At 41.8% G+C, this 17,164-nt stretch overlaps 1 protein-coding gene across 1 annotated transcript in view; it reads right to left on the minus strand.

Moving 5' to 3' along the window:
• LOC120055000 (collagen alpha-1(XXIV) chain-like) overlaps window positions 1-11,365 on the minus strand; it is a 234,981-nt gene extending 223,616 nt beyond the window's left edge. Inside the window, exon 1 of the mRNA XM_039002817.1 lies at window positions 10,903-11,365. Within this exon, the coding sequence (XP_038858745.1) occupies window positions 10,903-10,958 (56 nt within the window). The 5' untranslated portion in view covers window positions 10,959-11,365. The remainder of the gene's footprint in view (window positions 1-10,902) is intronic.
• Between the last annotated feature and the right edge of the window lie 5,799 nt (window positions 11,366-17,164).

A 17,164-nucleotide genomic window follows, 5' to 3' on the forward strand; every position in this document is an offset into this window, starting at 1 on the left:
GTTATAGTTGATGCCCATTCCAAATGGCCAGAGGTGTTTTGCACCGACTCCTCCACCTCAGCTCAGACGATAGAGTGTCTCAGAACAACGTTTGCACGCTTCGGATTGCCGCTGCAGCTAGTAAGTGACAACGCGCAAGCTTTTGTAAGTGACGAGTTTACAAGATTCATGTCAGTAAATGGAATCAAACACTCAACCTCAGCTCCGTACCACCCTGCCACCAATGGGCTGGCAGAACGCTTTGTGCAAACCCTAAAGCAAGGACTCCGTGCAGCAAAACGAGACGAAGGGACTTTGCAAACAAAACTGGCCAAGTTCCTGGTCTCCTACCGAAACACCCCACATGCCACGACAAATGAAAGCCCAGCCGCACTGATGTTCGGGAGGCCTCTCCGCACACGGCTGGACATCATGAAGCCTAACAGGCGTAATGAAGTGCTGAACAAACAAGCCAAGATGCTCTCCGGTGGCCGGGAGCGCCATCTCCAAACAGGACAGGAAGTGATGGTGCGAGACTACAGAGGAGGAGGGAAATGGACAAGAGGGACCGTACATACACAAACGGGACCCAGAACTTACCAGGTTCAAGTGAGCCCAGACATAATGTGGCGGCGTCACATTAACCAAATGCATTCCACGTAAAAACAGCACAACAATCGAGAGAGAACAGGCACAGAGAGCTCCTGAGAGTGACACACAGGGAACTGTAGAGGGCGGTGGAGCAGTAAAGAGACCCCAGGCTGAAAGAAGGGAACGTGTTGATGAAGGTGCTGCTATAGTAGAACCTATAAGGGAGCAAGCACACACTGAGGATGTTCAGGAGCCTCCAGACAATCCTAGGCGCTACCCAGAACGAAGGCACCGTCCACCAGACAGACTGGACTTATAAACAAAAGAGCATCCTCATATTCATTTTGGCAGTCTGGTATGGTAATCTGAGCTGGTGGAGAGCATCCTCATAATCATTATGACAGTCTGGTATGGTAATCTGAGCTGGTGGAGAGCATCCTCATATTCATTATGACAGTCTGGTATGGTCATCTGAGCTGGTGGAGAGCATCCTCATATTCATTATGACAGTCTGGTATGGTCATCTGAGCTGGTGGAGAGCATCCTCATATTCATTATGACAGTCTGGTATGGTCATCTGAGCTGGTGGAGAGCATCCTCATATTCATTTTGGCAGTCTGGTATGGTAATCTGAGCTGGTGGAGAGCATCCTCATATTCATTTTGGCAGTCTGGTATGGTAATCTGAGCTGGTGGAGAGCATCCTCATATTCATTTTGGCAGTCTGGTATGGTAATCTGAGCTGGTGGAGAGCATCCTCATAATCATTTTGACAGTCTGGTATGGTAATCTGAGCTGGTGGAGAGCATCCTCATATTCATTTTGACAGTCTGGTATGGTAATTTGAGCTGGTGGAGAGCATCCTCATATTCATTTTGACAGTCTGGTATGGTAATCTGAGCTGGTGGAGAGCATCCTCATATTCATTTTGGCAGTCTGGTATGGTAATCTGAGCTGGTGGAGAGCATCCTCATAATCATTTTGACAGTCTAGTATGGTAATCTGAGCGTGAGGAGCAAAAGAAAACTGACTAGAATAGTAAACACAGCCAGAAAAGTAATTGGTCAACCACAGGCACATTTGAGCAGTCTGTTCCGCAAGGCAAACAAAAAGAAGGCCCTGGCTGTCATTGGCGACCTCTCACACCCTCTCTACACCCTCAGTTCGAGAGGCTTCCCTCTGGCCGGCGCTTCAGAACTCCCATGGCCAAGAAGAACGTGTTCAAACATTAATTTGTTCCTTGTGCTTTTGGATTACTAAATGTAAAGTAAATTGTGTACTTATCTATCCAGTGCAGTTGGGACAGTGGTTGTTTGTGAGTGAATGTATTAATGTCCTCTATGTTGTTCGTGTACTGTATGCAACATGATGGACTGACTGGTTAAAATGTGTATGATGTGAGAATGTATGTATATGTGATCCTTTAAATGGAAGCTGATGCCAAATAAAAGTTTACATCCTGGAAGGACAATAAAGTTTTATTCGATTCTATAACACAGCAGAACTGGGTTCAAATGCTATTTGAAATCTTTCAAATATATTGAGCGTTTGCTCTAGCTTGCCTGGAGTGCCAGATGGGCAGGGTTTGTCGTTTTGGTCCATAAAACCACATAAGCGCAATCAGGCACATACAGTATGAAGTATTTTTTATTATTTTAAAAACTGTTTGAATCCAAGACTGCAACATGGTCAGTAACTTCAAGGGATAGCGAGCAATAATGACATACAGCAGCATACAGCCAGCTCTCTCCTCTCCTGCTGTGTGGCCTCTTTCTGATAGACAAAATAAGGTAAGGGGATATGATGGTTAGGTATAAGTATAGGGGGTATACAACAGTAGGGGTTTAGCAGCTTGTGTGTGGCCCTGGTTGTTAGATAGAGTGACAGACGGAGGCAGACATGTTGTTTTTTTCCAGAGAGAGTGAGAGAGAGAGAGAGAGAGAGAGAGAGAGAGAGAGAGAGAGAGAGAGAGAGAGAGAGAGAGAGAGAGAATGAGAGAGAGCGAGAGAAGGAATAAGAGACAGAGACAGAGACAGAGAGAGACAGACAAAGACAGACAGAGACAGAGAGAGGGGTTAGAGAGAGAGAGAGAGAGAGGGAGGGTGGGTGGAGCAGGAAGAGCGGAGAGAGGGAGAGGGGGGGAGAGAACGAGAAGGAACACCTGCTCCCCATCGAGATACTGGTGTGAGATTCCAAAGCTGGAAATACAGACATATACCCCCCCACACTCCAGGAAGGGGAAAACATATAGGCTATATGAATACAATGATTCATATGTAGGAGGATAAAACTGTCATTTATAAGGCCTTAGTAGAGTAGCTGGTTCAGCTTAAAATCTTGGTGGGTTTACGCATGGAAAAGTGGATTATATACTGTTAATAACACTTACATCCACATTTAGAGAGCCAATGGCAATGCGAGGTAGATTCTGACAGCCTTGTCTCTGTCTCGGTCTCCGGTAGGGCTATTTAAAGCCTCATACACACAGCTCCCTGGCTCCAAAACAGACCTGGCTCCTGGGTTCACTACACTACACCTAACGATGACATCAGACAACACACCGTGTCGCATAGTGGGAATTGTGAGAATTTGCCTTAATTGTTTTGCCATTTTAGTTAAATATAGCATGGACCAGGTTGATTGAGTGTTTAAACTACTAAAAGCTTGGAGGGTGCCTGGGGGTCAACTCAATTTCAATTCAGGAAGTAAACTGAACTGAATGAATTTAAATGCAATTAACATCAACACTGGATTTCCGTATAAAACTTAGAGGTAAATCTATGTCTCTGTGACAAGAAGACACTCAGACAGACATGCCTGCTGCCTTCCGTCCCAGTGGTTTATGGGAATGACTGCTGAAAGCTGAACAAAGCTCCCCAAACACTGCTGTGTTGACCCAGGGAAATGCCACTATGTGAGGAGTGAGTGCCATGTCAAGACTATAAATAATCTGCTGCAGAGTCTGTCCAGTGTCCAGGACACAGAAAAGTCTCCATTTGCACCCTGAATAGGCTTCCAAAATTGGACCCTATGCCCTATATAGTGGACTTTCTTTGACCAAGGGCCACAGGTATTAGTGGACTATATATGGAATAGGGAGCCATTTCAGGCGCAACCTCTTCGGCCAAGGGGGCAGTATTTTGAGGTTTGGATGACAAGTGTGTCCAAAGTAAACTGCCTGTTACTCAGGCCCAGAAGCTAGGATATTCATATGCATGGTAGTATTGGATAAAAAACACTCAAAAGTTTCCAAAACTGTTACAATAATGTCTGTGAGTATAACATAACTGATATGGCAGGTGACAACTTGAGGGAAATCAATCCAGGAAGTGGGATTTTTTTTTGATGTGAGTGGTTTTCCATGGTATGCTTTCGCCGTAAAGTCTTTTTGAAATCTGACAAAGCGGCTGGATTAACAAGAAGTTAAGCTTTTAACTGATGTATAACACTTGTATTTTCATTCATGTTTATTATGACTATTTCTGTAATTTGAATTTGGCGCTCTTCAATTTCACCGGATGTTGTTGAGGTGGGTCGCTAGCGACCCGCCTTGGCGTCAGCATTCTTCCCACCTTGGCGTCAGCATTCTTCCCACCTTGTCGTCAGCATTCTTCCCACCAGAAACAGTTCTGAAGAGTCTGTGCATATATTATGACAACATCTTGTGATGTTTTAGTTCGTTTTGGACTTTGGTAAGTTTTTTTGGGGTTGTTCAAGGACACACATTTTTTTCTTAAGGAAAGTCTGTAGCCGAAGTCTACGCCCCTTGACCCGTGATAGGTCAATAGTTGGGATTCTTCAGTAAAGTCTTTGTTGTCATTCAACGACAGATGACTCGTTTTCATGCATATTTGTTCATTAAGAAATACTGCACCAAACATGTCAAAATTAAAGACAGATTTCTTGCGTTATCTTAGATTAATTCGGACTATTTTGAGGAAGTGTATTCTGGCTACGGAGTCTCAAAATGGACAAACAGTACTATTGCCGGCTTTTTTCTTGTTTTTCAAGAGAATGTCTTTTAAGGGAGTATGCGAGCCGAGCTGAAGCATGCTGACAACTGCAGAGTGGAAGCATAGAGTACATTTCACTTGGCAAACACGACAAAATCCACTTAACTCTTGTTTATAATCTCCATAAGGAAAGGGAGGCAATTTTCCTAACTTTATACTGTTTCATGACAACTGCCGGAGTGTGATTTCGTTAGCAGCTACATTTATGGTACAGTGTTATTATTTACATGGCTAATTGGCAAGCCACTTAGCGAATCAATTAGTTGCAACAAACCATGCAAGGCTGTTGATCCTCCATAACAACTCCAACAACATGTTTCCTCCCATAAGCTATACTGAACTCAACTCCGGTGTGAATATGTTGAATCCAATGGCCCTTGTACAAAGAACACGTCTTTGACTAAATATAGTCATACAACACAAGGAAAGGCATTGATAGATCATTGGGAAATACTACCCTAAATACAACGACACAAAGCTAAATCTTTGGTATATTGAAAGTACACCTAAATCATGCAGAATAAACACAAAGGGCACAAAGATTACTGTCCATCATTAACAGATAATAACAAAGCAAGACACAGACCATGTGAACCAGCAAAACAACAACATATTTTTCAGTCAGTTTTCCACTGACCTTTGACCTGGAAGCATTTTATGGACCTGTGGCCTGAGATGCCTCCTCTATAATAAACACGACTGACACTTTGGCAGCTATATGGTCTGTCTCTCTGCTCAGTAGCTCTGTTCAGATGTCAACATAGAGTAGAGCAGAGTAGAGGTAGTTACTAATCTAACATAAAACACAAGGGAAAGGGGAGATTGGGTATTATCGCTGAGACTGGGACTTGTATTTCCACTTGTATGTCAAAACATCCAAGACAGTGAAAGTAGCCAACCATGTAAGCATAACACCAGGGTAGGCTACATTCCTTGATTAGCTAGCTATATGCTAATAAGCGTTCAGAAATTCTCTGAATGAAATTAATGAGAGATAAATGAGAAATTAATGTGCGAGTTCCTCAGTAATATCTGTGTTCTGTTTCTGCATGTTCCTCTCTGAGTGTCAAACCGCCACATCGTTCTCCAACATGAATGAGTTATTGATCTGGGGCCAATCTCTATTCCTCTTGGCAACCTCCCACCTCTAACACCTGTATCCAGATTATGACTTCATTACATAGGCATTGGATTGATAAATCAGATCCAAATAGCCATCAGCACTTGAGCTAGCAGATAAACACTTTCCAAGTCCCGAGGCTCATTATTCTATCACACATTGCTATTCCACTATTGCCTGCTTCACCTTATTGGGTGGGACAAGCTGAGCCAAACCAAGCTGAGCTATACTGGGCTGGCCTGGTTACGCATCCACCGTATTTGCTGGAACCATGCTGCAAAGGACAATGTAAAAATGAAATATCTGAGCCAGCACAGTTCATTTCAGTTCAGCCCTATTATTGTAAACCAGGCATCTGTCTCTGTGTGGTTCCAATACAAAGGGTAAGCTAAGTAGTAACACTATAGCTTGTCAACACTCAGAATTGGTCACAGAGTCAAGAGTTCATTGCACACAAATGTAAAGATTGACTTAGCCCACAAGACAACTAGCAGACAAAGGGCTGTGAGTAAACTTCCAGCCGGCTTTATTGGTTTGCCCTTTTCCTGTCGCAGGGTACACTGCAGATGTGGGGAGGGCTAAACACACACACTCACTCACACAGACAGGCCAAAGTCCTACCAGACACTGATTACCCAACAAGGGATCATTTTACATTAAGCTGCCTGCCTTTACACCAGGTAGCTACTGACTTGACATCTGTTTTGGTAACCAGGATGTTATTGCTCAGCTACATACAGTACTACAGATGACATACATGAATTGAAGACCGAAAAATTGCCAAATTCAGATGAGTTATTATCGTGTACTTACTATGTAGTGGTAACATGTTATTATACACACACAACAAAAAACATTATTACATGGTACTATATGTGTGTAACTTTATGTTAAAAGTGTATTTTCCAACCAAATGGGATAGACCTTAGCCATCCACAGCTCCATTTGAGGGAGGCTGATTACCAAAGAGGAGTCATGTTGAAAGTGGTTCAACGCTGTGTAGGTTGTTTCACATGACCTGACCCACATGGTGTAACTTAGATGCCTGCGATTCAAACTGAATTCCTACGCTGCTCTATCGTTCTCTGCATACTTCAGTCTGAGACTGCCGTCATTGAAGTTGTTGGTGGTGTCGTCAAAATGAGGGGTGTTGTACAAGACAAAGTCTGGGAGGTACTCAGATCCAGAATCACTGCGGAGAAGAAACTAAAGTCTGTGGGTGTGGCATAACGTTTGGCAGGAGCAAAGAGTCTGGGTAACCAGGCAAGTAACTTGATTCTTCTCAGGTCCATTCATTCATACTCAGACTTCACTTCTCCCACCCCAGACACTGTGTAGTGGCCGTCTATGGCAGGGTATTCACCACAGACACTGTGTAGTGGCCGTCCATGGCAGGGTATTCACCACAGACACTGTATAGTGGCCGTCTATGGCAGGGTATTCACCACAGACACTGTGTAGTGGCCGTCCATGGCAGAGTATTCACCACAGACACTGTGTAGTGGACATCTATGGCAGGGTATTCACCACAGACACTGTAGTTGCCGTTTATGGCAGGGTATTCACCCCAGACACTGTTTATTGGCTGTCTATGGCAGGGTATTCACCCCAGACACTGTGTAATGGCCGTCTATGGCAGGGTATTCACCACAGACACTGTAGTGGCCGTTTATGGCAGGGTATTCACCCCAGACACTGCTCAGTGGCCGTCTATGGCAGGGTATTCACCACAGATACTGTAGTGGCCGTTTATGGCAGGTATTCATCCCAGACACTGTTTAGTGGCCATCTAGGGCAGGGTATTCACCACAGACACTGTTTATTGGCTGTCTATGGCAGGGTATTCACCCCAGACACTGTGTAATGGCCGTCTATGACAGGGTATTCACCACAGACACTGTAGTGGCCGTTTATGGCAGGGTATTCACCACAAATGTGTCGTGTATTCACCACAGGCAAGAGATGGAAGTCATAACCAGGACAATACAAAAACTGGCTATAGACAATAACAAAAGCTTAATATTCAATGGTGGTTATATCTCCTCCAAGAGAGCGGTAGCAACTGTGTAATTTTCAGGCCCTCTGTCAAGTCTATGAGAGAGTTAGGCTAGTATTCCAGGCACACAAACCACTGGCTGGCTTCAGAGTCAACCACACACATAACAGTGAGTGATTGTCAAGCTAGGAACTCTCCTCTCTCCTCAGGAACCACCACTCTGCTCTCACTGCATGTCACTGCACCAGTGAAGCATACACTAACTCCTCTCAGTGAAAATCAAAGCAATCTTCTGTTATATACACACATCTATTACATTTCCTGGTCTACTCCATAATGGTCCCAGTTGGAATACGCACAATACATAATTTTGGATAGATTAATGAATAATAGCCTATTCATACAAGACATTTACAAAAAAGGTGAGTGTCTGGCTACTGGCTTTGCTCTTTTACATCATATAGGGTTTTGTTATATACAGTACCAGTCAAAAGTTGGGATACACCTACTCATTCAAGGGTTTTTCTTTATTTTAGAATAATAGTGAAGATATCAAAAATATGAAATAACACATATGGAATCATGTAGTAACCAATAAAGTGTTAAACAGATCAAGGTAAGTGTTATATTCCAGATTCTTCAAAGTAGCCACCCTTTGGCTTGATGACAGCTTTACACACTCTTGGCATTCTCTCAACCAGCTTCATGAGAGAGTCACATGGAATGCATTTCAATTAACCGGTGTGCCGTCTTAAAAGTTAATTTGTGGAAATGTTTTCCTTCTTAATGCGTTTGAACCAATCAGTTGTGTTGTGACAAGGTAGGGGTGGTATACAAAAGATAGTCCTATTTGGTAAAATACCAAGTCCATATTATGGCAAAAACTGCTCAAATAAGCAAAGAGAAACGACAATCCATCATTGACTGACCTTCATGTCTTAAAGTAATGTGGAAAATTTCAAGAACTTTGAAAGTTTCTTCAAGTGCAGTCGCAAAAACCATCAAGCACTATGAGTTAACTGGCTCTCACGAGGACTGCCACAGGAAAGGAAGATCCAGAGTTACCTCTGCTGCAGAGGATAAGTTCATTAGAGTTACCAGCCTCAGAAATCGACAATTAACTGCACATCTCAACATCAACTGTTCAGAGGAGACTGCGCGAATCAGGCCTTCATGGTCGAATTACTGCAAAGAAACCACTACTAAAGGACACCAATAAGAAGAAGAGGCTTGCTTGGGCCAAGAAACACGAGCAATGGACATTAGACAGGTGAAAATCTGTCCTTTGGTCTGATGAGTCCAAATTTGTGAGTTTTGGTTCCAACTGCTGTGTCTTTGTGATACGCAGAGTAGGTGAACAGATGATCTCTGCATGTGTAGCATGGAGGAGGAGGTGGGATGGTGTGGGGGTGCTTTGCTGGTGACACTGTCTGTGATTTATTTAGAATTCAAGGCGCACTTAACCAGCATGGCTACCACAGCATTCTGCAGCGATACGCCATCCCATCTGGTTTGCGCTTAGTGGGACTATCAGGTTTTCAACAGGACAATGACCTAACACACCTCCAGGCTGTGTAAGGGCTATTTGACCAAGAAGGAGAGTGATGGAGTGCTGCATCAGATGACCTGTCCTCCACAATCACCTGACCTCAATCCAAATGAAATGGTTTGGGATGAGTTGGACTGCAGAGTGAAGGAAAAGCAGCCAACAAATGCTCCACATATGTGGGAACTCCTTCAAGACTGTTGGAAAAGCATTCCAGGTGACTACCTCATGAAGCTGGTTGAGAAAATGCCAAGCGTGTGCAAAGCTGTAATTTGGGTTACTACATGATTCCATATGTGTTATTTCATAGTTTTGATGTCTTCACTATTATTCTACAAAAAAAGGAAAGAAAAACCCTTGAATGAGTAGGTGTGTCCACACTTTTGACTTGTACTGTATTTATAAAGACAGCTTGGCAACGTTTCTTGCTTTGTTTTGCTCTGTGGTCTTAATGCTATTATGTTTCCATGTAGATTTCTATACGGGCTCAATAGTCCCAGCCAAATGTAACAGCACTGCATAAACAACATGCCTAGATGTAAATATTCAATACACACATTTGGAATGTTTAGGCATAACTGCTATAGAGTATATTTTCAATCAGAGCAACCGCTGTGGTCAATTGCGCATCAGTCTGTCGGCCAGTCATCTGATTATGTACTGGACAGGTTCTACAGAATTGTAGGAATTATTATGTTTTTTGGAAACTGAACAGTTGTTCATTTTAGTCCGCGTTCCTTATCTGGAGTGTTTTTGATTCGAAACAATAGGAATTTCACTCCGACTGGATGACTGCCCTCCAGTTATACACTGTTTTTGGATGTTATGGACAATTGATAGGAAATTTATTTCCTTGCTATTATGCTGAATATGGCATTATTTCCTTATATTTTGTTAACATCAAGGACTGTTCTAACTTTTTGATTAGACCGGTTGTTGGTAAAAGCCTCCAATAGGCGGTACATTGTTGCGCTAGAAAACGTAGTCTCCAAATTGTACAGAACAGTTATGTGTAGCCTACGTGACAAAATGCCAAAAAAGAAAAAAAAGCTCTGCTATAAGGGGTAGCAGGGGAATGATGGGAGAGAGATAGATAGATAGATAGAGAAAAGAGAAAACTTCCCTTTTCGTTCTTCAAGCAGCCAGTACCGGGTTGACAGGATTAGCTGGCAGATCAATTGTGCGCGCAGCATGACGGTTGGAGAGGTCAAAGCCACGACCACTGGCTGTACGCGAGCGCGTAACAACATTGAGCAAGATCAATGCTGAATTTAACACCCAATTAATTAATATACCATCCATTACAAGCGATCAATTGAGCCGAACAGTTTGCTTCAGTTTTTTGGCTTCATGTTCTTGGCAACCTAGTTACAATCTCTGTTTTACATAATTGCTTGCTAAGATTAGGCTGGTGCTGATCAGTGTCCTCTATAGTTTCAAGGAAAATGCCTACAAGCTAAATAAGCTCCGCTGATTCCTTTCACAGACCTGTCAGAACAGGTATACAGGTCTGGTAAAGGAAAATTGGTTAAATTGCACTTTCAAACTGCATATCCATTTCCGTTGCATTACTTCTATTTCTGTTTGTCTGCATTCTACAATCGAATAGTCTACATTAGGCTATGCATTTTTCTGTGAGGCTATTATTTCTTACTCACGTTATTGCTGTTGGAGAAACGTGTCCACTCCTTGTCCGTTGGGCTCCTAAATGCATTTGTATGCATTTGTCCAGGCAGCAGAGTTCTAAGTGAAAACAGAATTCCACGCAAGAGGATCCAGGTTCATGAGCTAGCCATTAGTTACATACAGCCAAAGGAAGCGTAACTGAACGAAGAATGCCACCTCAGAATTTCCTCATTGTATGCAGTCCAAGGAGCAAGCACGGCTTTCCCACTCACTCAAAACTTCTCCCCCAACTCATTTGCTTTGCGGTTTGCAGAGCGCAGTGATTATTTTCTCTCTCTCGACCTACCAAAGAGGCGCGCACGCAAGTAGACTGGTGACTGTAGATAGAAATCAATGTATGACGAGAAAGAGCAGTGCGACAAAGAATTGCAGTATTTAAATGTGATATTTACAGTGGCATAAGAGGAATCCGAGTTCGATGCTTTCTATTGAGTGGTCTCCAACAGACAGATAGAGAGAGAGCGCAGCCAGCTCTGTACTTAACCTCCAGGCTCAGCCTGGTCTCATAAACTAGACGTAACATAGTAAACGTAAATCCGGCACTCTCAAATTAGTATAATATATGTTTAGTATGGTTACATAAGACAGAAAGTTACTTTAAGGCAAAAAGTAAATATAATGGTTGGTTGAGCAGATGGGTGAGCATATAACGGGAATATCTAGCAACCCAAATGTTGAGTGTTCGAATCTCTTCATGGAAAATGTTAGCTAATTAGTAACTTTGCAACTACTTGCTACTTTTTAAGTACTTTGCAACTACTTAGCATGTTAGCTAACTGTTCCCATAACCCTATCCTTAACCCTTTAACTAAACTCCTAACCCTAACCTTAACCAATAGCCTAGCTAACATTCCACAACAAATTGGAATTTGTAACATCATGCATTTGACCAAATTTGTAACATATTGTACGAATTGCAATTTGTAACATACTGTACAAATTGCAATTAGTAACATATAATATACATTTTAATTCGTAACATATCATACGAAATGGATGATGGACATCTACAAATTAATACATACCATACGAAACCTAACATAACATACCAATTGGAGCATCTCGGATTTACATTTACTATGTTACATCTACCCCTGGAGGGAGGATGAATAATGTTGTTGATTCCTGAGGTGGATGAGCTGGCCAATCAGCGGTCTACTCGCATTAATATTTTTATTGACCGGTATACGCCCACACTATTCTGTTGCTGGTAAACGCCCACACCATTCCAAAACAGAAAAGCTGCTTTTAAACATACTTAATAAAAAAATGGGAAGAAAAACTATTTCACTCATATTGTAATTAACTATAGGTCATATTTCATAGAAAACTGGAAACACAGAACAGTTACTTTAACATTCACATTTTGCTACCCATCTTGGCATGCAGACAGTGATTGGTGGCCTATTTCCTTTTTCTTAGGCTTTTATTGCAATAAAACTGTAGTTGATGGGAGGCCCGTGTGGGTTCTGTGCTATTTTAGGCTCAAGCCGAAAACAATAATGATCAGGTCATACTCAGGTCACATCAGAAAGAGAGTCGTATACTGTATCAGATAGAGTGACAGTGCAACAATCAGAGAGTCCTATAGAGTAACATCAGAGTGACAGAACACCAATCGCATACTGTATATGAATAGGGATGACCTAGGCTGTGAAATCCAGGGATACTGTATATGCCCCTTCGGTTAGTCAGACATAGAATATAATAAAATAGACATACTGTAAGCATATATGTGATTCATCAATACATAGAAATCCTGTGTAGAAGGCTCAGCTTTCCCTCTTTTAGCAGGAGTGGTGTATTTGTTGGTGTTTTTCCCTCTCTCTCCCTCCCCTCCAGTGGTCTGCGTTTGCAGCCTTAGTCTGTGAGAAGTATTGCTACATGCCCCGATGAGCAGAAACCTTAGTGGGGATGACAATTCCTTGAAGGGATTAACTAAGGTTTTCACTAAAGCCTGTAAGACTGACCACTTGTCAGTGAAACTGGGTTCATCTTGACTACACCAGACCCAGAGCTAACCTCATAATCATTTATCTCCTGGTTTCTACATAAATGTTGTTGAATTACCTCAGTTACTGCTTTTTCTTCTCCATTGAAATGGTGGTAATTCTATTCTCTTGTCAATAGGGGGCGCTATTTTCACTTTGGAAAAAATCGTGCCCAAATTAAACTGCCTCGTACTCTATTCTAGATCATACAATATGCATATTATTATTACTATTGGATAGAAAACACTCTCAAGTTTCTAAAACTGTTTGAATTATATCTGTGAGTAAAACAGAACTAATTTTGCAGCAAACTTCCACACAGGAAGTGAAAAATCTGAAAACGAGGCTCTGTTCCAGGGCCTGCCTATTCAACTGGCTTATATTTATCGATATGCATGCACTTCATACGCCTTCCACTAGATGTCAACAGGCAGTGGAAGGTGGAATGGGGTGTCTAGCTTGATCTGAGGTCGAACAAGAGCTTTTGGAGTGGCAGGTCAGGAATCTCCTTTCTCTACCTAGGCGCGCGAAGCACCTCCATATTGTCTTCTGATAAGCGTTCGGTATACACGGCTAATATCTCCGGCTCTGATTTTATTTGATACATGTGATAATAACATCGTAAAGTATGTTGTTTTTTTTAACCGAGTTTTATCAGATTATTCAACGTTTATTGGGACTTTTGGAGTTTTCCGTTCTTTGCGTCGAGAGAAACTGGGAACGTCATCAACATTGGCTAGCATTGTGGCGCGAATTCGACAGGAGAAAAGGACATTCTAAAACCAAACAACGATTTATTCTGGAAATAGGACTCCTTGTACAAGATTCTGATGGAAGCTCAGCAAAAGTAAGAACAATTTATGATGTTATTTCGTATTTCTGTGGAAAATGTTATTTCTATTCTCCGCCATTTTGGCAGGCGCTGTCTCGCAATAACGCAAGCTGTTTGTTATGGTAAAGTTATTTTTAAAAATCTAACACGGCGGTTGCATTAAGAACCAGTGTATCTTTCATTTGCTGTACAACAAGTATTTTTTAGTAAAGTTTATGATGAGTTCTTTGGTCAGATTAGGTGAGTGTCCAAAATAGCTCCTGACATTCTGGGGAAATGTTGCTACATTTTCACAATGTATAACCACGGTTTGCAGCTCTAAATATGCACATTTTATAACAAAACATAAGTGTATTGTATAACCTGATGTTATAAGACTGTCATCTGATGAAGTTGGTCAAGGTTAGTGATTCATTTTATATCTTTTGCTGGTTTTTGCGAATGCTATCTATGCGGTGAATAAATGCGGTTGTGTGTTTGGCTATTGTGGTAAGCTAATATAATTCTATATTGTGTTTTCGCTGTAAAACACTTAAAAAATCAGAAATATTGGCTGGATTCACAAGATGTTTATCTTTCATTTGCTGTACACCATGTATTTTTCATAAATGTTTTATGATGAGTATTTAGGTATTTCACGTTGCTCTCTGTAATTATTCTGGCTGCTTTGGTGATATTTTTGATGGTAGCTGCAATGTAAAACTATGATTTATACCTCAAATATGCACATTTCCGAACAAAACATAAATTTATTGTATAACATGTTATAAGACTGTCATCTGATGAAGTTGTTTCTTGGTTAGTGACTAATTATATCTCTATTTGGTCGGTTTTGTGATAGCTACCTATGCGGTAGAAACATGGTGAAAATATGCGGTTGAGTCTTTGGCTATTGTGGTTAGCTAATATAAATACATATTGTGTTTTCGCTGTAAAACATTTTAAAAATCGGAAATGATGGCTGGATTCACAAGATGTTTATCTTTCATTTGCTGTATTGGACTTGTGATTTCATGAAAATTATATTATATGATATCCCTGTCCCGTTAGGCTAGGCTATGCTAGTCAGCTTTTTTGATGAGGATGCTCCCGGATCCGGGATGGGTATTAAGTAAAGTTAAGGCCTCCTCTGTGCCAAAGTGGAGGTAACAATGACGAGTGGCAAAAAATAAGTAAACCTAAACAGGTTCTTCAGTTGTCCCCATAGGAGACCCTCTTTGGTTGCAGGTAGAACCTTTTTTGGTTCCAGGTAGTATCCTTTCCACAGAGGGTTCTACATGGATCCCAAAATAGTTCTACCTGGAACCAAAAAGGGTTCTCTACCTAGAACCAAAAATAATTATCCTATGGCGACAGTCGAAAAACCCTTTGGAACCCTTTTTTCTAAGAGTGTAGCCTATAACAATATATTAACAGAACTTCTGCTCAACCTCATTGAAGAACAGTATCCTTCCATTCAACATAAAGATTGGCTTTGTCACCTTTGTGAGAGCATACAGTTCAAAGTGCATTTTTGTTCCTTTTAGGCCCCTAACCTTAATCATCAATGAATGGAGCATTGATGGACACAAGCCAAAGAGTGAGATCCAATCTGTGATGTCACATGTCAGTAATTGGTGAAATCTAACACCAGCTGGTGCTCAGGGATGAATACAGAAGCTCCTCCTGCACCAGTGCAAGTCAAGGCACATGCAGAAACTACCACCTGGCAACCTCCTCCCTGAGTCAACAACATTATTTGTGTATGAGTTAACAAAATATAGTCTTTTAAAGTGAGATTTTCACTGGACAGTTACTTTAAGCTTCAGGAATGAATGCTGTACTTTGGTACACTCTAGAACCTAAAACAGTTCTCCGGCTGTCCCCATAGGAGAACAGTTTGAAGAACCCCTTTGGGTTCCATGTAAAACCCTTTCCACAGAGGGTTCTACATGGAACCCAAAATAGTTCTACCTGGAACAAAAAGGATGCTCCTATGGGGATGGCCAAAGAACCTTTTTGGAACCATTTTTTCTAAGAGTGCAATATTTAGCTAAGGATGTAGAAACAAAACCAGAGAGAAAATGTGTGTGATATTTCATAAGTGATTAATTTGAGTTTTGTAAACATCAGACACTGACAGTGGTTATACAGGTCAAGCTCCTGTGGTTTTGGTTTACACTGATTAGGTGGGAGAAAAAGTAACTAATTTACCCCTGCTCCTGAAAGAAGTTACAATACCGTATGTACAGTGTCTCCAGAAAGTATTCATACCCCTTGACTTATTCCACATGTTGTTCTGTTACAGCCTGAATTCAAAATGGATTAAATATATTTTGTTCTCACCCATCTACACACAATACCCCACAATGAAAAAGTGAAAACATGTTTTTAGACATTTTAGCAAATGTATTGAAAATGAAATACAGAGCCTCCCGAGTGGCGCAGCAGTCTTAGGCACTGCATCCACAGTGTTGTGGCATCACTACAGCCTGGGTTTTGAATCTAGGCTGTGTCACAACCAGCTGTGACCGGGAGTCCCATAGGGAGGCGCACAACTGGCCCAGCATCGACCGGATTAGGGGAGGGTTTGAGCGAGAGGGCTTTGCTTGACTCATCGTGCTCTCGCGACTCTTTGTAGCGGGTCAGGCGCCTGCAGGCTGACCTCGGTCGTCAGTTGAATGGTGTTTCCTCCAACACATTGGTGCAGCTGTCTTCCGGGTTAAGCGAGCGGGTGTTAAGAAGCGCGGGTTGGCGGGTCATGTTTCGGAGTCCACATAACTCTCCCGAGCCTGTTGCAGCGATGAGACAAGATAGTAAAAGTTGGTTGTTGATCATCGCTAGACAGCCATTTTCAAGTCTTGCAATAGATTTTCAAGCCGCTTTAAGTCCAAACAGTAACTAGGCCACTCAGGAACATTCAATGTCATCTTGGTAAGCAACTCCAGTGTATATTTGGCTGTGTGTTTTAGGTTATTGTCCTGCTAAAAGGTACATTTGTCTCCCAGTGTCTGTTGGAAAACAGACTGAACCAGGGTTTCCTCTAGGATTTTGCCTGTGCTTAGCTTTATTCCATTTAATTTTATCCTAAAAAACTCCCTAGTCCTTGCCAATGACAAGCATACCCATAACATGATGCAACCACCACCGTGCTTGAGAATAGTGTGGTACTCAGATATCTGTTGTGTTGGATTTACCCCAAACATAACGCTTTGTATTGAGGACATAAAGGTAATTTCTTTGCCACATTTTTGGCAGTTTTACTTGCAAACAGGATGCATGTTTTTTGGAATATTTGTATTCTGTACCGGCTTCCTTCTTTTCACTCTGTTATTTAGGTTAGTATTGTGAAGTAACTACAATGTTGTGGATCCATCCTCAGTTTTCTTCTATCACAGCCATTCAACTCTGTAACTGTTTTAAAGTCACCAT

Source organism: Salvelinus namaycush, chromosome 10 (genome assembly GCF_016432855.1).
Source record: "Salvelinus namaycush isolate Seneca chromosome 10, SaNama_1.0, whole genome shotgun sequence".
In the NCBI taxonomy this organism is placed as follows: Eukaryota; Metazoa; Chordata; class Actinopteri; order Salmoniformes; family Salmonidae; genus Salvelinus; species Salvelinus namaycush.